Source organism: Aspergillus sydowii (genome assembly GCF_001890705.1).
Source record: "Aspergillus sydowii CBS 593.65 unplaced genomic scaffold ASPSYscaffold_6, whole genome shotgun sequence".
Lineage (NCBI taxonomy): Eukaryota > Fungi > Ascomycota > Eurotiomycetes > Eurotiales > Aspergillaceae > Aspergillus > Aspergillus sydowii.
The window spans coordinates 1,220,699-1,241,019 of NW_024467864.1; the positions used below are offsets into that span (position 1 = coordinate 1,220,699).

Sequence of the window (20,321 nt, forward strand, 5' to 3'; positions counted from 1 at the left end):
TCGAACCGTGTCGAGTTTTCGTGCTTAAGCCGGCGTTCTTTTGTTGCGACCTGTCGCCTCAAGGTCGAACAACACCGCTCGCGACGGCCGTTCTCAACGCATTCGCGTTTTACAGCACTCGAACACCGATAGATCGAATAAATAACCCCTCGGCGGTGGTGTTCCGACAGTCAACACATTCGAGAAAGGTACGGCGACATCACCGATTTTCTGCGCTCCTTCATCATCCGTCCCACCGCTTCTACATACCTACCACCCCTCCGCTCTTCGTTACTCCATTGAACTCGCGCCATCATGACATTATCATACATTAGACGGACATGGGCTGACTCTCATTATGCGCCTGCCAACGATCGCGGTGGATAGCAATTATAGGATTATTCTTTCATCGACCCTATACCCAGTATTTGAGATCACGAGCTGAACGGCATAAGGAAGGATATAACACACGACGCCTCAACCAACCCAAATCATCCGAAAAATTTGGAGCGACACGATACAACTGAACCACTTCGTAGGGGGATCTCGGCTTCATACGCCGCTCCTCCGCGCCTCGCGGTAGTATGGCCAGCCCGGCAAACCCCTTCGCTGCGCTTCACCAGACGGACGGAGCAGCGAATTCAACAGCACGCGGACGTGGAGGGCCATTTCGAGGAGCGACGTCATTCCAGTCTAGGGGGCCGTCCGCTTTCCAACCTAGAGGCGGTAACTCCAATGTTCCACGGGATCCCAACTCCCGGGGTCGAGGCCGAGGGCGAGGAACTCCTGCAATAAGAGCTGGTCGAGGCAATGCGAGAGGCGCCGGCGCCACAAGTAATACATGGCGCGCTAATAAGCCAGAACACCAACAAGCAGCGTCTGCACAATCGACATTTTCGCCTTTCGCGCAGTTGAAGCAGACACAACCTTCAGTCTCTCCTGCTGCGGCACAGACTCCACCACAGCAACAAAAACCAACATTTTCGGGCTTTGGACGCGGATCGCCGTCACCGTTTGGGGCGCCGTCAACTCGCGGCGGTACTTCTGTTAATGCTAAGAGGGACCCCCGAAAGCGACCTGCCGCGCAGCCGATAAATGGAGCCACTGGAGACCACGTCCCTGTAGAGGAAACCCCTGCTACGGGTAACTACACCGATCGATATGAACAGGTAAGACTTTCTATGATGCTCTAGTTGTTCTCAATGCTTACGCTTCAAAAATAGCTCAAAATCGACCGTGCTAAGCAACGGGAGCAGGCCATCAAGGCCGGGCAGATGGCCGATCCAAATCAGCCGATATCTCTGAATAAAGCCATTACACCCGTTGGCACCTGTACAAGCATGTGTCCCGAGTTCGAACGTGTCGAGCGCATAGTTCAGAAGATGGTTGATAAGAGTGAAAAGGTATGTAACCCTAATACATTTTTATTGTTTTCTCGCGTTTACCGTTGTCGATAGTACATTCATCCATCCACCAATACGCTGCAGAATATGGAGGCGAAGATGCTCAAGAGATTCAGACGATCGGCGGCAGGATATGACGAGCAACTTCCATCTGACATTCGAACACCTGGCACCCTTCTTCAATCAATGAACTACTTAACGCGGCATGTTATCGGTGGCCCAGAACCCTTGGGGATAATTCACAAATTCGTTTGGGACCGAACGCGATCGATACGAAACGATTTCTCTGTGCAACAAGTAACTCAAGAAGAAGACGTCAAAGTCGCTGTGACGTGCCTTGAGAGAATTGCTAGATTCCATATCATGTCTCTTCATTTGCTTTCGAGCCCCGCGAATGAAGAGCCATTTGACCGACACCAGGAACGCGAACAGCTTAATAATACGATGCTCTCGTTGATGTATTACTATGATGATAACAGAGGTCGGATCTCGTTTTCTAACGAGGACGAGTTCCGCGCCTACTATATCCTCTTTTCGATCCACGATCAGAGACCCGACTTGGAAGCCCGTGTCCAGAAATGGCCGCCCGAGTTGAGAAACGCGCCGCGCGTTCGAGTGGCGTTGGAACTCTTCGCTGCAGCTCAAAACACTTGGGAGTATCAGGGTACACTTGACGCTAAACGGCCCAATGCGATTGCGCAGGGTTTCTATTCACGTTTTTTCAGCCTAGTCAACTCTCCCGGTGTGTCATATCTCATGGCCTGCGTGGCGGAGATTTACTTCAACCACATGCGTCAGACAGCCATCCGTTCCATCTGGAAGGCATACTGCCGCTATCCATCCTCCCAGCAGCATAAGAACGAAGAGTGGACGGTTGATGAGCTTACGAATATTCTGTGCTTTGACGACGACGATCAGACGATACAATTTTGTGAAGAGCAGGACCTAGAGTTGGCCGAAAATGCTAATGGCGAGCTGTACCTCAATTGGGGGAGCCGCCCTGTGGACTCTGTTGGTACGTGCTATTTCTCTCATATGGTCCGCTCTACCGTTCTACCGTTCTTTGTTCTCTTTGTTCTCTTTGTTCATCTATTGTATTTATTACGCAACCATACCCCGTGTACCTCCCTTTGGAGGAAGCAAGTGATGTCAACTAACTCTATCTACTCAACAGCCTTCCAGCCGTCCTCTGATCACTCCTTCTCCGAGCAATATGTCGAATCAAAACGTGCAGGCAGAAATTTGGTCGCTATTGTCCTTGGACTAAACGTCAAGGAAGCCGCGATTTTAGGGATGATAGACAGATCTCTCCTCCCCGAGCGCGATTCTAGTATTGCTCCCATTGGACAGATGGCTATCGATAACGATGACTCTCTTTTCGTGAGCAAAGATGACAATGAAGTTTCTCCTACTGGTATCGGTATCTCTCAGTCCAATGAGGGGCCAGCTGAGGCAACAAGTAAGCTGCCGCCTACTTCTGGCTCTGGATCTGCTTTTGCGGGCATCTCGGAACCTACTGCTGTCAGCGTGCAAAGCCCTACTACGGGATTTTCCTTTCCCAAGCCCAACGAATCTCAAACACCTGCCGCGCCCAATCCATTGGGATCCCTCTTCGGCGATAATAAGTCGGAAGAAACTGCGTCCTCTCCGTCTCTCAATCCTTTCGCGAAGCCTTTCTCCCCATTTTCTTCATTGCAGGGCACTGAATCTAGTCAGCCGACGGCTACTCCTCCGAAATCAGCAAGCCCTGCCCAGCCGCCCAGTCTCTTTTCGAATACAGGATCCTCTGCGCAAACAAGTCAGAGCGAAGAGGCACCTGCTACGTCGGCTGCCTCGCCTTTCTCATTTCCAAGCGCGATCCAGCCCCCGGCACCCCAGTCATCTCTATCTAATCCCTTCCAAAATATCCAAAAACCTACAACCTCTAATACCTCTCCATTCGGCGCGCCGTCCCTATTTAATGTCAAACCCGATCAACCTAGTGGTTCGACTGCTGGCCAGTCCTCTACAAGTATTTTCGATACTGCCAAACCGACCCCTCCTGAGGCCTCTACACCATCGTTCAGTTTCAGTAAGCCGATTCAGTCGGCAACCCAAGAACATCAGACAAGTACGCCGAAAACGTCGCCGCCGCAACCCCCGGTGCAACCAGCTCAGCCGACTCTCCCATTTTCACTGTCGTCTGACTCTGAAGAAGAGAAGAAAGGTAGGGGTTTTCTCTCATTCGAAGGTCCACATTGGTTGACGATTTCGTAGATACCAGCTCAATATTCTCAACCGTCATAACGCCTCCGTTTGGCGTTTTCAAGCCTCCTGCTACTAAAACGAGCGCAGATACGCCTTCTCAAAGCAAGCTAGATACTTTCACAAATGGAGAGGCTTTAAATGCGACGCCGTTCCGCCAACCGGATGCCCCGTTGTCTAGCAATGAAGTTCCAGCGCAGCCGATGTTCTCTAAACCATCGGTTCCGGATAGAGCAGAACGAACTGCGCCTGCCAAACCATTGGTTGATGGTCAGCATGATATTACCAATATAGAAACACCAGATGTGGAAATTACCAATGAGGAACCAGGTAAGCTCCCAATCTGGAGAGCCACCCAGATTACGATGCACTAACCGTTTGCAGCACCTAATGAAGACGAAGCAGAAGAAGCTAGCAAGCCAGATGATTGGATCAATCATTTGATGGAAACCGCTGATAAACGTCGGAACACTGTCTCGACACCAGCAAGTCGAAAACGAGTTCTTGAGCAAGAAACCCCACCTCCAGAAAATGCCTTCAAGGCGCCAAAGGTGCCGAAATCTGAACAGCCACCTCGGAAATCTATGGCCCTTTCTTCCCTGAAGCCACTGCCGAAACTTCCTATTCTTGAACATATCGAGTCAATGACCACCCGAAAATCTGCGGAACACAAGGCGGAACCCCCGAAGCCGAATCGAGTTGATGAAGACGACCTTCTTCTTTCAGCTGCACGTATAGCTGCAGAGTCACTGAGGACCGGGCCGCGACTTTTGGGTGGCGGCTCAGCACCGTATGAATCCTGGCGCTCCTCCTACAGTCCCCACAGTAGTGTCGGCTCTTCAGCTGCATTTTCTCGCAGCGTATCGCCCCAGCAATCCGTTATGAGCGGATACGATGTCTCTCTTGCCCCTGATACCGATCTTGGACTTGGGCGGAGCATGTCCCGAACAGAACAAAGAATTAGAATGACGGGGGGCAAAGGCCTGGCTTACAAGCCCCTCAACTTCACACCGAAGAAACCATCCTGGAACTCGCCGCCGAGGAAGTAACGTGCATTGTGTGCGATTCCTCTCATATGCAGGGAATCCTTCTCTTTGTATTTATCATCGCGGTCGTTTATACTTCCTCCGCGTCACCCACCCACCTACCCACTACGTCACACATTTATGATGAATGTCTGGTATTTTGGCATTGATTGGTGTATGTATTATTTGCATTGCGCGTGGTGTTTGGTGGATACCTTAATGTCTTGTTTTTATTTTACCTACATAGCATGTGGAGTATAGTTTTGGGACGGTGAATGCATGGCACTAAGCGGAGCTCAAGTGTGATGCGCTGCTTCGCCAGGTTTATATTTTCCACATTATAAGGAGCGTCATAGTAGAAGTACATAAAGTAGAGGATCGATAACCTCTACCAATATTGATCGAGATTACTTACTACACTAAAGTGAACGAATAAATACACAGCACAAGCCGTATCCAGTCACATGATCCCGCCCAACATCATCTCTCCACATCCATCAAAGTCGCCTGCACTCTTCTAACACACAAGTATACAACACGACAAGTTCAGTTCCCACCAGAATAATTCAAGGGAAAACATCTACTATCGGACAAAATTGATCCCCTAATTCCCGCCCGTGTTGGACCTTTCCAACATCGGCTCCATTCAACCATTTTTTCGACCGGACTCCGCCACTGCTTCTCAGGGAAGTACTACCAGCACCAGTACCAGAGCCAGTGCCGCAGTAAAGCCACATTAAGCCGCTCTGGGGCCTTGAGATTCTGGAGAACTGGAGAGATTTCTGGCTCGGGTAACGCGCGGTTATTGTCTACGTCAGCTCTCCGTGGTCTTTTGGACCGGCCTGCACCTGCACCTGTAGCAGCTGTATCTGTATCTAGAACACAGCGCAGGAATATGAGGATAGCTACACTGCAGATTGCCTCTAGACTGGGCAATGTGGAGGAAAATGTTAAGAGGGCTGATGAGTTGCTGAGGAATGCCGGGATTAGGGTTCCTAACGATGCAGCGGGGACTCCAGTTGCTCTTGAGCAGGCGAAGTTGGATATACTGGTTTTGCCGGAGCTGGCTCTGACGGGTTAGTTTCTATATATTATAATCTTTTTTTCCTCATAATTTGGATACTGATGTAGGTTAGGTTACAACTTTCCTTCACTGGAAGCTATAAAGCCATACCTTGAGCGGTCTGGCCAAGGGCCCTCGGCCGCCTGGGCGCGCGAAACTGCCAAACGCTTAAAGTGCAAAGTTTGTGTTGGTTATCCAGAGGTCGATATCGCAAATGATCACGGCAGACGGCCCGAAGAGAAATACTACAACTCCCTGCTCGTGGTCGACGAGCGGGGCGAGGCCCTCCTCAACTACCGCAAAACGTTCCTCTACTACACCGACGAAACATGGGCGAGCGAAGGTAGTGCCGAGCTTGGATTCCATCAGCTCACGTTCCCAGAGGCGACCTCTGTCTCTTCAAGGGCTAGAGCGGAGGGAGAGGCCGCTATCCTCCCTCCATCGGAAGGTAATAATGGCAAAGTGGGAAATGAGATCGCTACGTCTTTTGGTATATGCATGGACATCAACCCTTACCGTTTCGAAGCCCCATATACGGCTTACGAATTTGCACACCGTGTCCTTGATTCGAAATCCCAGCTGGTAATTCTCTCCATGGCGTGGCTAACCCTACTAAGTCGCGAAGAGCTTGACGCCCTGGCTGGACGGCCCGAGCTTGATACATTTAATTACTGGGTTCAGAGGTTCATGCCCCTGGTCCAGAAACAGATGGCTCATGCAACCAATGCCGATGGTGGTACGGACGATGATAGTGCAGAAAAGAATATCATCATTGTATTCGCAAACCGCGCAGGCGAGGAAGCTGGCACTCCCTCTGTGGCTCGGTACGCGGGAACTAGCACCATCGTTGCTGTTTCCCAACGGCCTCGACCCGGGGCAAGTGATCCGTCGTCTGATGAGGAGGTCGAGCGGACCCCGTTTGACGTGAAGATCCTATGCTGGGACATGCTTGGTGCAGCGGAAGAGGGGGTTTGTTTCGCGGATACAAGAGCCGATCCGAAGATGGTTTTTCAGTTGGTAAAGGCAGCTAAATAGACCGGTGATATATGTGTATGTACGCATACTTGATGTACTAAATCTTAATGAACGGACATAAATCCAGTCAAGTGCACATTCCTCTTCAATATCCCCAGGTAGTTGCACCTTCCTAGAAGTAAACACAATGTCGCCGAATAAGGCAAGTACCGAGGGCGGTTGCACCTGCCGTGCTAGGAGGTAGGGTGGCATTCTATTTACTTCTGAGAAGACGCGATGGACGGCAAAACATCTGTTCAAGGCAGGAAGGAGCAACTTAGAGCCTATGGCCTACGCTGGATCTTTCCTTCCTGGGTGTACACATCTCAATGCATCTGCTTCACAGAGCAGGGAAGAACAATTATTGCAGCCTAGACACGTGCAACTAGGAGGTGGATTCAGCCCCGGGCATTTCGAGAACCCCGGATTTGGAAAATGGAACTGTCGCCGGGCCCGTGCAGATGCGCGATATCTATCTATACCTACGCTGCAAATAGTAAATTAGATATCTGTATTCAAGTGCGATGATAGATAATCACGAATCAGCGGGCTTTGTTTCGCTCAAGGAATGCTCAGCCCCTCAGCGCATTCTAGACCTTTATATGACGTACGGAGTGGGTTCAAATATTCGGATTCAGTACACCACCTTCGCCTTTGGAAACATTTACTAAGGTTTAATGACGCGGTAATCATCTCGCGCCCCCCCCCGCCCCCCTCACCCCCTAACACTGAGCGATCATGTGAGACATGACTCGCATTCATCCGTGTGACAAGGCTGGGGTGCATGAATGTCTGGGATCGTTCCCATATCAAGATCTCAACCCAAACGAGGCGAATGTTGCTCAGCTTGGCGCGGTCGTATCATGATAGGATGTCCACCCATCTAGCGACTACTCAATCATTAGCTCCCCTCTTCTCTGGAAAAGACATGGTCTCGAAGTAACTAAACCGGATTTCGCTCGTCCCATGACAAATTTTGGACTTGCTGATCGACGGCGTTTACCAGATGGTTTTCTTCAAGAGGCTTCATCTTGTCGATTAGATTTCGGATGCAACTCTTCAGAACCCCACATAGACTGATCGAATTTCACCATCATCGGATCTGAGGGGCAAAGAAGGCTTGAGGTAGGTGTGGGTTCAGTTATTACATGTGACACTGGGTGATATGGAGTCGCACTGGGAGAATAGCGGAAAAAGTATATCTTGGGAAAAGGTGGTAGCGGGAACGCGGAAGAAGGGAAATATAGAAGAAATGGGTCATCGGGTAGAGGCCTGGCTCCTTTTAACTCAACATATTTGAGACAGAGTTGGCGACTAGGTGAGCGTCGAGAAGAGGACTGGGCCTATCAGGGCCGTATAAAGAGAGTGATTCTCTGAAGCCCCATCAGCGAGGTCATCTGGTCGCAGCTGGAAGGGTACTTTTGATGGGCTGAAGCAGGGTTGGAAGACAACCGAGATAATAGGACATGAAGAGAGTGTAGATGATCGGCGGCTAGAAAACGATAGCGGAGATGGGCCGTGCAACATCATGCCTTCATGGTCCATTTTACCAGTGTACTAGAGGAGGGCCGGCCCGCGAGGAGGCAAAGCAGGTACTCTAGTGTGAGGCGGCAGATAGTCTCCAATAACAGGATAGGCGGATGCGTGCGTCGCAAAACCTAAGGCCGGGCAGTTGATCCGTGAGGTGGGAGCATTGCAGGGTATACTCTCTAAGATCTTCAACTGCATGATGCTTGCGGGGGCTGCTGATGACCACGGGCCCTACATCATTGCACATATTTGAGGTCCTCTTCAGGGAGGGTTGCAGAGCGCCACGTGATCCCGGGTGAACCCCTCCTCCGCCAACCGGACTGGGCTGTGCCGTCAGCCAATCAGCCTCCGGGACGAGGCGCTCGAGAGAGGGAGGGGCACGGGATTTTGGCACATGACATCGACGACGAGATGAAGGAGGGAACCAAACCGGTTGGATCAGACATTAATTTCTGTCGTTTGGGGATGCTCATGCAAGGAATGCGCTTTTGTGGGCGATTGCATCTCAAGGCTCTGACTGGTCATATCATAAATAAAGAGTATTCCACGGCCTGGTGAATTGACCCGAAGGTGGAAAGTGAAGGTGCAGCAACGGAACCGGAAACCTCGGTGTCAGGTGACTAAAAATTGCACACTCGGATTGTTGCGCCCGCCGCACCTCAGCGCTTCTCCTCTTTTGAGTCTCCCTCGCCCACGTGAGCTCTACTTCGACCTCTCTCTACTCCTCCATGTATCCCTTTTTTCGAGGGTAAAAGCTGCTTCTTCGTTTTGGTCGAGCTCAAATTCGGCGATTCTGATATTCTCAAATCGGCCGTTTCGAACGCTTTTTTTTCGTCCGTCCTAAAAACTCGAGTTCTCGCGTCTGCGATACGATTCGCGATACTCTTGTTGTTGTCCGTGGCAGGTGACTTGCTGTCAGGTGATAAATAGACCATCCCAAGGTACAGCTCCTCTCCTGCTTCCCTTCTGCTTGCTTTTCCATCACGGCCCACTTCAAAGCCTGCTGCTGTATCGCGTTATTGGGTCTTCCGCGACCGGCGTCATGTTGCCCCTGCTTCCTGCCGCGAGCCGGTTTGGTGGTGGTTGAAGTCCTTTCTCACGGTTCCGCCGGTCGCTGAGACGTCATGACGCGCTGCCCATAAGCCTTTGGAGTCTGCGTGTTGTGTATTTTTCTGCACCACACATTTATTATTTGTCTGTGCTTTCAGTAAATCTGAGATCTATGAATTGCCTTTACTTGCTGTATTGGCTTGTTCCAGAGTACTATTGATATGGTGGTGTGAACAAAGCGCGTCAGTCAGCCAACACAACAGAACGCGTCCACTCCCAGATCATTGTGCTTGTTCACAAGAGCCCAGCATTTCTATAATGGAATACAGACATAACCCAGAAAGTTTTATGTGTTCTTGTTCGAACCTTTTATCTTTTTATTTTTACTTATTTTTCGGCCTTTGATCATTGTTCCTGACTCGTCACTGCACAATTATTTAAAGGATACCCTGTACATTTCGTTAACAATTTTTTTTGCAGACCAGTGGCGTTTTACATCTGCCACAGAACCTCATTTGAAGAATACCGCTTGTAGTTGGTAAGTGCTGCGAATCAAGATTGTTGACAATGGCTAACATGCATCCTTCTAGACTATTCACCATGGCTGATACACAGCAACTGGGCGCCTCAGAAGGCAACATGGTGAAGCGTAAGCGTGAGAGCAGTGATAGTGGCGGGCCAGACTCGCAACGCCTGAACCGTTCTTCTCATGGAAGTAATGGCAGTATCCCCGGGGCGGATACTCAAAACTTCACACACAGCGCGCTTGGTTCTTATGATCATGGCCTGCCAAACACAGCGTCAGAGCTTAATATTGATCAACAAATCCTTCAACATGTGGGAACCCAAAATGGGATTACGGATGAGAATGCCCTTACTACTGCCAAAGCAGCGCTTGCTGCTCATAACCCTCAGAACAAATATCCCCCGCCTCCAGATAACACATTCGATAACAACTTGGCGCATGGCTTAACGTTTGGAGACGATATCGGCCAGGGGATCGGGACTACTCACAACCACAACTCCACTGCCGCCGCAGTGTATGCCGCCCGTGAAGCACAGAGCATGAGCCAAAAGCCATCTGTTGGCTCACCTGAATGGCATCAAATCCGCAAGAATAACCACAAAGAAGGTACGCGCCCATCTGTCCTTTACTCGTCTTATCTCCCCACTAACCCTGATTACAGTTGAGCGCCGGCGCCGTGAAGCAATAAACGAAGGTATTAACCAGATTGCTCGCCTGGTACCAAACTGCGACAAGAACAAGGGCGCGATACTCCAACGCGCCATTGAATACATCAACCAATTACATGAAGATAAGCGCCAAATGGGCGAACGGTGGGAGCAGAACAATATGACAACGAGTCACGCTATCAACGAAATTAGTTCGCAAAACTCGAAGCTCAAGGTAGAGGTCAACCGCCGTGGTGATATTGCACTGAAGTGGCTGCAACGATGTCGCGATGCAGGGCTCGAGTTCGACGACTACGAAGAGGCCAAAGAGCTTGAAGCTCTCGACATTGACCAAAACCAGGTGTAAACCTGGCTAAGCTTTTCTTTTCATCTTACACATTTGCGGTTCTTCGCTCCAAGATCATACATATCGTGCCATGGCATGTTTCGAAAGATAAGGGCTTCTTTCACTTGATATCTCCCTCTCGTCTTTTCAAGGGATACGCGTGTTTGATTTCGATCTCCCATGATTTCACTCCAATTCGGTCATCGCGGTCCGGTTTCGTTATACAGTGTTGACAGTGTGGACGATCGCGTCCGTATTTAATCCTCACCTATACCAGGGTTCGGCTTGCTTTACTATTATTTCCCTCGCTCCGCTTCTTTCTGTACGTTATTCAAGGATGGGTTTGGCGAAACAGGGTCCGGGAGTTGTTAATTTGCACTGAGGCTATGGATTTGTAGTTTGCAGCGCGTTGACAGAATGCAGTTATTTTCTTCTACATCTACATTTTTCCTTGTAAACCTCGCTACCCTAGGGCACTCACATTGCAGACTTTTCGCCTTATGGGCAAAATATCAAGTATTCCGAGATAGAAGTGAACATATACAAGATTTAGAACCGTAAGAACAACCATTTCAAGTCAATACAAAAAGGGCGACGGCCCGCGCTATATGGTAAAGCCTAGAAAAGAAGAATAAGCTCTACCTCTCATTCACATTTCAACACGGATTCAAGATCAGAACCAGAGATTCTCATCCGCAGTGATGCTCTTTCCAGAACTAATCCCCACGTTCTTCACAACAACGCTACTGCCACTAGCACCCGTAATCCTAACATCCACGCTCTCGGAACCAAACCCTGAATCATTCTCAAAGAAGTTATACTCGCTCCGCGTAGTCTTTTGCCAGGTGGATCCGTTATCCGTGCTAACCTCAAGCGAAGCTACGGCTTCATTCGCGTTGACAACCTGCATCGAGAACCAGTAGGCCGATGCCCCCTCTTTGTTTCTGAGAATTAGCGGCGAGGTGATTGAGCAGGGCGTGAAGCTCCATGAGACGGGGAGAATCCCTGTGGACGCGGAACCAAGTTCCGTAAAAGCGGACTCGAAAAGGTCGAGATCGCTGGAAGCGCATTCAGGGCATTCGTCGACGATCTGAAGGAGGGGGTTGGTGTTTGTCAGTATATAGTGCTGCGCACTTGAAAATTAAGGCCAATAGCTGTCATACCATAGCCTTGATAGAGTTGCCGCTGGGACCAGTGACGGACACACAAGCACCGCATTCCGCGGCGTTGTCCCAGGCCTCGCCGGAGAAGGCAGTGCCGAATAGATGCGAGGGGATGGTGTAGTCGCTGAACGAGCAGGCTCCGCCGGAGAGATTGCCACCGTAGAAGGTGGCTTTGCCGGAAGTGGTGGCCGCTGTGCTCTTAGTGGAAGAAGCGGGTGCGTCCGATGCGGTGGTTTCCTTGTTCGCGGTGGCTGCTGTTGTCGTGGATGCGGACTGGGTGGTTGTGGCTATAGGCTGGATGACGGCGACTTCAGTCGGTGCTGATTCTACGATGGATAGGGTTGAGGAAGGAGATTCGGTTGACTCGGTGCTAGAAGACCCTTGGACAAAGGCAGCTGGGATTGTCTCAATGACGCCTACGGTAGGAACAGCTTCTTCCGTGGTTGAAGGGGTTGCAGCACTTGATGTAGTCGAGGTGTTTGAGACGGTCAAAGTGGACTCTGAAGACTCGGAGTAGACTGAGGGGACCGAGGAAGCTGGTTCAACAACATGAGTGGGCTTCACAGTGACAGTGATATAGGATACGCTCGGCGAGTATCCTGCTGGGCAGTGGCCATTTCTCTCAGGTTTAAGAGGAACCGCAGAAACGGAGGTGCTCGCGCTCAGGGCCGCGATGGCAATAGATGTGAGACTCTGATACCTCATGGTGCCGAGATTGTGGAATGAAGGTAGAAAAATGAACGCAGCCTCAGACCGCACGGGGAAAGCAGGTATTAACGAAAGAATATGCAGCAGAACGGAAGATATATCAATGAATGGACGCCTGGATCTCAGATCAAGGCAATTAGATAGAATATCCAAGCAGGAAGGGTGGACGAGGAAGACATTTTAAGTAGAGGACCGCCGTCTAATATGCCACTCCTAGGCCACAGCCTTGCCGCAATTTAATAAGATTAGCTCGTCTGTGTAGCACACACTGGCGGGGACCACGTCTCTAATGGAGGAAAAGCACGGCTGTCCGTGCCTGTTAATTGGGGTAGTTCCTGGCAGTGTGGCCCTAATGAAATGAGGCCTCAATCTGAAACGCCGGATGGCATGACAAGACCAGCGATCCGGAAGAGGCCGAACTGATGAAAAATGTGCTCGGTGTAGGTGATAATTCCCTGCTCAACAATAATTATGCACAATTTGGAAGTACAGCAGCAAGAATGGCAGGTTGCCTTGGAGCTGCGGGTAAAATAGATGTCCTGAACATGGCCCAAACACCAACTGCGAAGACAAGACTGGTCTCTAAGAAAAGAAATAAGCATGTATCCATTGCTCTCAAAACTGATCCATTTCTAGCCACGAATGTAACAAGCGCTGCCATGTCGGTTTAGAGGCTCCAAGCAGTACTTGTTGAGACCTCCTTGTGGTATAATGCGAGCCAATCACAAGGAAGAGTCGACCGCATACGACCCTGGTTTGGCATCCCTCCCAGTAAGATTGCAAATGCGAACCTTTAAGCTATCCTAAATCAAAAATAAAGCCAGCCAACGTTCGTATCTGTGGTCGTCCTTGCGGCATAAGCATTTTGGGTCAAACATTCAAAAAACAAGGCTGAGCCCGGTAAACGAGGCATTTCCGAGGACATCACTTGGTCATGAGGCTTTATTTTTTTTTTGCTGGACCCCATCGACTAAGTTTGTACCGATGTTTCAGTCCTGACGTTAGGGCTGAGAAGCATCAATCTCTGTGGAGGCACAGAGCCTGTCTCTGAACTAGATCAGCTGTACTATATCATTTCATCAGCGTATTTCCAAAGACTCGGGCAGTGTTCTAGACTCTATGAAGCCTCGAGAAGATCATGACCCTGGTGACGAGCAATGTTAGTCATTTATCTTTGTTTTAGGCGTTTGTGTGTGGCGCGGTTGAAGCACAGCCTGGTAGAAACCCATCAATGAGTCAGAATGACAGATCTGAGTCAACAGCACTTCACACTTGACATGATAAAATATATCTGATAGAAGCGTGAATAGACCGTGGACAAGTGATTGACTGTAGAGATAAACAGAGAGTGACACCACGTCTTCTTGTTCGGGCGGTGACTTTCTTGAGGGGCAATTCTCCAATTCCGTCATCGTCATCGCTACTTTTCTTCTTCTTCGCATTCAACCCAGCCGGTCGCGATGGCTGCAGACAATCGAGTGGAGGAGCTTCTCAGGAGACCGCTATATGGTTAGTCCCGTTAAATCTTATGCGCCATCTTTTCAGGTCTTCAAACCTTACTGACCCCACTTCAAGCCTACAATCTCCCTCATGAGCTCATCGCATCGATCGCGCTCAAGGGCGAAGACCAGCCCATAACCGTCAAGGAAAACGCCGAGTCCACTGGGCCTACGACGAAAGATCCTTCGGATGAAGCGCAAGAACATGCGATCGCGAGCTCGACGGGTTGCGCCCTTTGCAAGGTGCCCTTCGCAACACCGCCGGAACACCGCGAACATGTGAGATCAGACCACCATAAATACAACGCTAGGGCGCAGCTCAGAGGACATGCTGTTTTGGATGAGGCTCAGTTTACAAAGGCAATCGGAGAGCTTGACGAGTCAATCTCGGGCTCCGAATCGTCAGAAGAGGAAGAAGAGGAGGGGGATCAACTCACGGCGCTGCTGAAAAGGCAGGCGAAAATCTCCCAGGCGGCTGAAGAAGGAGGCGATAACCCAATACCAAAAAACACTGGGAAGAATCCACTGTTGTGGTTCTCCAATCCCGCGCTTCCCCCGAATACGTCCCTTGGGGTGTACCGCGCTCTTTTCACGAATGCCGAACAGGAGGAACCTAAATATTTCGCCGAATCCCTAACGAAGAAGCAACTTGACCCGATCGATCCCCAGAAGGATAAGGGAAAGCCGCAACCATCGAGTCCACATATTTTCATGTGTATGATCGGAGGAGGGCACTTTGCAGCAATGCTGGTTTCTTTAGCGCCTGAGATTCATCGAAAGCAAGGTGGTACTGAAGAAAGGCAGGCTCGTGTAATTGCGCACAAGACGTTCCACCGCTATACAACCAGACGCAAACAAGGTGGATCTCAGTCCGCGAACGATGCATCAAAGGGTGCTGCACACTCAGCCGGCTCCAGCTTGCGACGATACAATGAGGCTGAGTTGGAGAAGGAGGTCAGAGAATTGCTGCAGGATTGGAGGCAGATGATCAACGAGGCTCAGTTTCTGTTTGTCCGCGCTGCTGGCTCTACCAACCGTAGAATTTTGTTTGGCCAACATGAGGGAAGAGTGCTGGTGCAGAACGATCCGAGGTTAAGAGGGTTCCCGTTCAGTACCCGACGAGCAACCCAGAGCGAGCTCATGAGGTGCTTCAAAGAACTCACCCGTGTGAAGGTAAGCCAGGTTGATGAAGCTGCCCTCGCTGCCGCTGCGGCAAAACAACGAGAGCAAGCATCGAAACCCTCGACGCCTCGTCCGCAGCAACCGCAGAAGCCAAAGCTGTCGAAAGAGGAAGAAGAGGCAATCATGCACACTACACAGATACAAGCCCTCATCCGTCGCTCAAAAATCCCCGCCTTGATTTCATACCTAACGAAGAACTCCCTAACCCCTTCCTTTACATTTAAACCGTCCGACGTCCAACAAAATTTCCGATGTCCCACGCCTCTTCATCTCGCTTCCAACCTCGATTCTGCTGCTATGGTGCTATCTCTGCTCACCAAGATCGATGCAGACCCTACCACTACTAATGGTGAGGGAAGGACGCCGTTTGAGCTTGCTGGGGACCGGGCCACTCGTGACGCCTTCCGTGTAGCGCGCCACGAACTAGGAGAATACAAGTGGGACTGGGAAGCTGCAAAAGTTCCATCAGCTGTATCAAAGGCCGAAGCAGACAGCCGATCACAGAGAGAGCGACAAACAGCTGAAGAGGAAGAGTCGAACCGGCGGAAGGCCGAAATAGATCGCTTACGAAAAGAGGAGGCCGCCGCAGCGTCACGGGTGACGAAGAAAGGCGGGCGGACTGTGGGGAGTGTAGAAAAGACAGCGCAGGAAAAAAGAGAAGAAGAAATGCGTGGGATGACGCCGGAAATGAGGATGCGGTTGGAAAGAGAGCGCCGTGCTAGAGCAGCTGAAGAGCGCATTCGAAGAATGCAGCAGGGCCAGAATTGATAAAGTGAAATAAAGTGACAGCATGCCTCTCGGGTTTGTAACGATACCTATTCTTAGCTTACGAACAATAGACTTGAAACAAATGAAGTCTTTTTTTAGCTCAAAACTTCTGTTCATATTTCCATGGCTCATGGTGGTGGACGGTCTGTCTGAGTGAGCCTGTATCTAAACCTTCAGGTCTCTTTACTTTCTTTTCCTCCTGGTAAACTTGTCGGTTTACCTCTCTAGCTATCTCCTCAACACATCATCATTAGGCACCAGTTAATCGGTCAATTATATTCATTCGTTCCAGAATCGGGGTTTCTATCCGGCTTGTCTCTCATTTCTCATACCAATTTGCTCACTTATTGAGCTCACATGGCCAGCGCCTCGCAGACGAAACCACAGCTCTCGTCCCCTCTAGGCTCCTTAGTTGGGATGATTTGCAAATGGGATCCAATTACAGAAAAATCCTCAGACCCCCTGTCAATATATAGTCGCCAGGAAATCTACGTCGGTCGAGACGCAGCGAAATGGTATTGACATCTATCTCTTCAAACAGCTGGTACTCGTGCTAACCTAATTGAAGCCAGTATGTTATCAACGATCCCTTCGTCTCGAATAAACACTTGCGGATCCACACCGTTATATTCGATCAGGATAATCCGGGAGAAGTGGCGCCGTTGGTATATGCCGAGGATCTGTCAACGAATGGCAGCCTCTGGAACCAACACTGGATGGGAAATGGGCAAAGATGCTTGCTTCTCAGTGATGGTGATACAATTCAGCTTTCGGGGAGAGTTACTTTGAGATATGCCTCGGTAGGCTATCCACAAACCAACAGCTTTACCCGTTCGCAGGAATTAGAGATGGCGGTAAGTACTTAAGCAATTGAATATATTGAATGAGCATTCATGACTTGAGCTTGTTACAGATGTTTGGCCATGAATATTCCGTTACGCAGCGCAGGCTAGGCTCTGGTGCCTATGGGCTGGTCCATATGGCTTACAACAAAAGCACTGGTCAGCAGTTTGCTTGCAAAATCGTCGATCTTGTAACTGTCAAGAAACGTGTGGCAATGGAGGTGGAAGCGCAAAATAAGCAGGGTTACGGTATGAATACCAGTGAAAAGCTGAGGGATATTTACGCAAATTTGAAGTGGAAAGAGAAGCTTAAGCAGTTCTACTGCGAAGCCAGTATACTCGAAAACCTGCAGCATGTGAGTCTCAGTCTGTTTGGTATCTTCCCCAGCTAACCAGCGGTAGCCCAATATCATCGGTCTGGAAAAGGTTATCCAGAGTGATAACACCATGTGAGTCTTGGCTTGTCAACAAGATGTTCTTCTGTCTTACTGGTGGCAGATATATTATTCAGGACCTTCTCAAGGGCGGGGATCTATTCTCCTATATACAGCACAAGGGCGGGAGGCTACCCGACATAGAAGCCGCAGTTATTGTGCGCCAGATTGTGATTGCTCTCGATTACCTGCATGACCAGAACATCGTACACAGAGATTTGAAGCCTGACAATATACTCATGACCTCTCGCGCCGATGGATGTAGAGTCGTGCTTACAGATTTCGGATGCGCCACCCGAGTCGACCGGATTTCGAATCGAATGTCGACTATGATTGGAACGTTTGAATTCAGCGCTCCGTTAGTATGCATATTTCCCAGAATACCACAGATGATCTAATATCAGCTGCAGAGAAGTGGTTATGCAAAACGACAAGGGTTATACTAAAGCCGCGGATCTTTGGTCTTTGGGCTGCCTGACAGCAGTCGTTCTCACCGGGGAGTCTGTCTTCGATAATGTGCGAAAAGGGTGTGGGATGAACTTTCACCGCACTAGAGCTATTGAAAAACTTGAGGGGACAATGAACCGGCGTCAAGTAGGTCAGCGTGCCCAGGATTTCGTCTTCCAACTTTTACAGCACGATGCGTCGGAGCGCATGGATGTCAAGCAGGCACTCCAGCATGAGTGGTTTACCAATCCTGCACATAAGTCAGACTTTGATGCGCTTTATGAGCGATCTATCCGTGATTGGAAGCCTTGCAGGGCCACGAAGCCCCGAATTGTCGGGCTTGCATCTTATATCAAGACCTGTCCCAGCCAATCGAGTCAGAATTCGTCCGCCTTGGACGCTGAGTCTAATGATCCTAGCCAGGCATCGTATATCAAGTCGGAACCACGTTCTCAATGTGTGGGCTTCGCATTTTTATCGACAGCCGAAACGGATGACCAGCAGAGCAGTTGCCTCACCCATATCTCCTCGGAAGCCCTCTCAGATGTGGATCTTCTTCCACATAAAAAGATCAAAGTGACTGACAACCACTTACGTGTAGCGTCAAAGAATACAGACACTTATTCCGTGACTTCTTCCGCAAGTCGGCGTGACCCATTACGCAACATTACCAACTCTCTAACAGCACCAAAGTCATCAGACTCACAGGGGATACAAGCATTCCTATTTGATGCAAGACATGGTGCGCGATATCACAGCATCAGTAGGATGAGGGAAAAGTGCTCTCACAAGGACGCTGGTGAGCCAGATGCAGAGGTTTTCGAAGAAATCCGCAACCACATGACTGGGAAGCGGCAGCAGTTGCCTTATGGCGCACTGATTTAACAAAAGGTGATTCCATTCTCTCTTCAGCATCATCCAATGAATGATTCACTTGTCTGAGTATCGAATTCTTTCTTTTTTTTTCAAAATGACGACACGAATGCTTCAAACGCGAGAGCAGCGCCGGTTTAAACACGATAGATAGTCCAAACAAATTATTTCATTACGCAGGGCAGACTAGTAGTATATTTAAAAAGGCCCATGATAAACTGGTTACCTTATACATCGCAATCCCATCAAAGTTTCGCCTTCTCCTCACCCCCCGGACTGAACCGATAAACCACATCCCCAAACCCCGCCGTGGGAAAGACATAAAACCACTCCAACGGTTCCCCCGCCTCATTCCTAACCCCATGCTCCGCATCCCCAGGGATAAACACGACTGTTCCCTTCGAAACCACATGTTCAGCCCCGTCGATAACCACCACTCCAGACCCGGACGTGATGTAGTAGATCTCGGCTTGCGTGTGTCGGTGGCAAGCGAGGTAGCCGGTTCGCGGTGGGCAGGTTGCGAGGCCGGCGCACATGTCGCTGCTTGGAGTTTGTGGGGTTGAAAGGAGGGTGCGCCATGTTATGTGGCCGTTGGAAGGAGAAGGGAACGATTCGGGGGATTGGGAGGTGATTTGTTGTCCGGGGAGGATTATGGGCGTGGTTTCGGTAGGTTGGCGCATGATGTATGTGTATATTGGCCTTTCCTTGTTTGCACGCTTTTTGGGAAGTGATTGAATATTGTAGAGTGGTTGGAGATCTCTGAGAGTGTTATGACGTTATCGTGTATAGATATATAGACTTAACTAAGTGGGGGTGTTTTTGATTATTCTATACGTAGTTCGGGTGGATTTTATAACCATCCCAGGTGCGAACTTCCAGCATCACAATCTTTAAACCCTACGCATTAAAGGCTCTTAAATTCTAAATCTTCAGAAAACACCTTCCTCATCACTCAGCTAAGCGTTAGGAAGCTCATCGAATTCAATTTAGGTTGCCGACGTATCATCTAGAACCAGCGACTTGAGAGCTAAACATTAACAGGCGAAAACGAACTTAGTCCTACACCTTAAGTCCCTTAGACTTCCGCTGAGACAGCCTAGACCAACTATATTCTTACCATGGCTGATATTACCCCGCCAAGCCCAACATGAGAGACTCCCCTGTCGAACTCCCCAATAATTTGACCCTCCCATTCATCTGGATTAGTGTGATCGGTGGCATGAACTGCAGACATGGCTTTTTCAACAAACTCCTTGGCTCCATTACACAGTGAGTTGGGTGGTAATACTAGATTCGGGTCGTTGCTGGACCACCCATCATCAGAATGAGAACTGCGCTTGGAAGCTTGGAAGGCATTGTCCTTGGTATGCTTGATCAGGAGACTCTTGCTTTGAGAGGGAAATAATAACTTTACATGACAGTCCAGAGGACCAGCCCTGCATGAGCAACGGGGTATTCATTTCTTCTGGCGTCCGCAGAGCATTCCTACTTTCCTTTTTGCTTTGTTGGAAAAAATCATTATAAACGCCCCGACTTTGTACTGGCTCGGCGGAGTCTTCTGAGCATTTTTCATGATGC

The 20,321-nt window shown here is 49.7% G+C and overlaps 7 protein-coding genes across 7 annotated transcripts; 5 read left to right on the forward strand and 2 right to left on the reverse strand.

Moving 5' to 3' along the window:
• The first annotated feature begins 100 nt into the window (after positions 1-100).
• ASPSYDRAFT_46279 (putative leucine permease transcriptional regulator (SAC3)) lies at positions 101-5,058 on the forward strand. The gene is made up of 6 exons (XM_040847190.1): positions 101-1,148; positions 1,203-1,382; positions 1,437-2,397; positions 2,557-3,588; positions 3,639-3,956; positions 4,011-5,058. Exons 1-6 carry the CDS (start codon positions 564-566, stop codon positions 4,673-4,675), a joined length of 3,741 nt encoding a protein of 1,246 aa, XP_040702052.1. The 5' UTR covers positions 101-563; the 3' UTR covers positions 4,676-5,058.
• Positions 5,059-5,125: 67 nt separating this feature from the next.
• On the forward strand, positions 5,126-6,835 carry ASPSYDRAFT_46280 (putative protein N-terminal asparagine amidohydrolase). Its single transcript, XM_040847191.1, has 2 exons — positions 5,126-5,727; positions 5,788-6,835. The coding sequence occupies exons 1-2, from the start codon at positions 5,547-5,549 to the stop codon at positions 6,747-6,749; spliced, it is 1,143 nt and encodes a 380-aa protein (XP_040702053.1). The 5' UTR covers positions 5,126-5,546; the 3' UTR covers positions 6,750-6,835.
• Positions 6,836-9,908: 3,073 nt separating this feature from the next.
• Positions 9,909-10,848, forward strand: ASPSYDRAFT_90430 (putative HLH DNA binding protein (Penr2); the record flags this gene model as incomplete). The annotated part of the gene is made up of 2 exons (XM_040852334.1): positions 9,909-10,440; positions 10,496-10,848. 2 exons carry the CDS (start codon positions 9,909-9,911, stop codon positions 10,846-10,848), a joined length of 885 nt encoding a protein of 294 aa, XP_040702054.1.
• A 652-nt stretch (positions 10,849-11,500) lies between these two features.
• Positions 11,501-12,695, reverse strand: ASPSYDRAFT_204329 (putative extracellular cellulase CelA/allergen Asp F7-like; the record flags this gene model as incomplete). Its single annotated transcript, XM_040843850.1, has 3 exons — positions 11,501-11,917; positions 11,991-12,353; positions 12,420-12,695. 3 exons carry the CDS (start codon positions 12,693-12,695, stop codon positions 11,501-11,503), a joined length of 1,056 nt encoding a protein of 351 aa, XP_040702055.1.
• A 1,264-nt stretch (positions 12,696-13,959) lies between these two features.
• On the forward strand, positions 13,960-16,435 carry ASPSYDRAFT_46285 (putative C2H2 finger and ankyrin domain protein). Its single transcript, XM_040847192.1, has 2 exons — positions 13,960-14,207; positions 14,274-16,435. The coding sequence occupies exons 1-2, from the start codon at positions 14,159-14,161 to the stop codon at positions 16,145-16,147; spliced, it is 1,923 nt and encodes a 640-aa protein (XP_040702056.1). The 5' UTR covers positions 13,960-14,158; the 3' UTR covers positions 16,148-16,435.
• Positions 16,436-16,504: 69 nt separating this feature from the next.
• ASPSYDRAFT_133209 (FHA domain-containing serine/threonine-protein kinase) lies at positions 16,505-18,874 on the forward strand (the record flags this gene model as incomplete). Its single annotated transcript, XM_040840628.1, has 6 exons — positions 16,505-16,662; positions 16,716-17,001; positions 17,061-17,345; positions 17,392-17,438; positions 17,488-17,781; positions 17,834-18,874. The coding sequence occupies 6 exons, from the start codon at positions 16,505-16,507 to the stop codon at positions 18,753-18,755; spliced, it is 1,992 nt and encodes a 663-aa protein (XP_040702057.1). The 3' UTR covers positions 18,756-18,874.
• Positions 18,875-18,893: 19 nt separating this feature from the next.
• ASPSYDRAFT_46287 (cupin domain-containing protein) lies at positions 18,894-19,483 on the reverse strand. Its single transcript, XM_040847193.1, has one exon. The coding sequence runs from the start codon at positions 19,421-19,423 to the stop codon at positions 18,989-18,991; it is 435 nt and encodes a 144-aa protein (XP_040702058.1). The 5' UTR covers positions 19,424-19,483; the 3' UTR covers positions 18,894-18,988.
• Positions 19,484-20,321: the final 838 nt, after the last annotated feature.

Excerpts from the sequence above, each read along its gene's own strand:
- ASPSYDRAFT_46287 (XM_040847193.1), bottom strand. The coding sequence starts at position 19,423 with ATGCGCCAACCTACCGAAACCACGCCCATAATCCTCCCCGGACAACAA.
- ASPSYDRAFT_46285 (XM_040847192.1), top strand. The coding sequence starts at position 14,159 with ATGGCTGCAGACAATCGAGTGGAGGAGCTTCTCAGGAGACCGCTATAT. Across the intron at positions 14,208-14,273 it reads TCTCAGGAGACCGCTATATG|CCTACAATCTCCCTCATGAG; the intron begins GTTAGTCCCGTT and ends CCCCACTTCAAG.
- ASPSYDRAFT_46279 (XM_040847190.1), top strand. The coding sequence starts at position 564 with ATGGCCAGCCCGGCAAACCCCTTCGCTGCGCTTCACCAGACGGACGGA. Across the intron at positions 1,383-1,436 it reads TGGTTGATAAGAGTGAAAAG|TACATTCATCCATCCACCAA; the intron begins GTATGTAACCCT and ends CGTTGTCGATAG. Across the intron at positions 3,957-4,010 it reads AATTACCAATGAGGAACCAG|CACCTAATGAAGACGAAGCA; the intron begins GTAAGCTCCCAA and ends AACCGTTTGCAG.
- ASPSYDRAFT_46280 (XM_040847191.1), top strand. The coding sequence starts at position 5,547 with ATGAGGATAGCTACACTGCAGATTGCCTCTAGACTGGGCAATGTGGAG. Across the intron at positions 5,728-5,787 it reads GCCGGAGCTGGCTCTGACGG|GTTACAACTTTCCTTCACTG; the intron begins GTTAGTTTCTAT and ends GATGTAGGTTAG.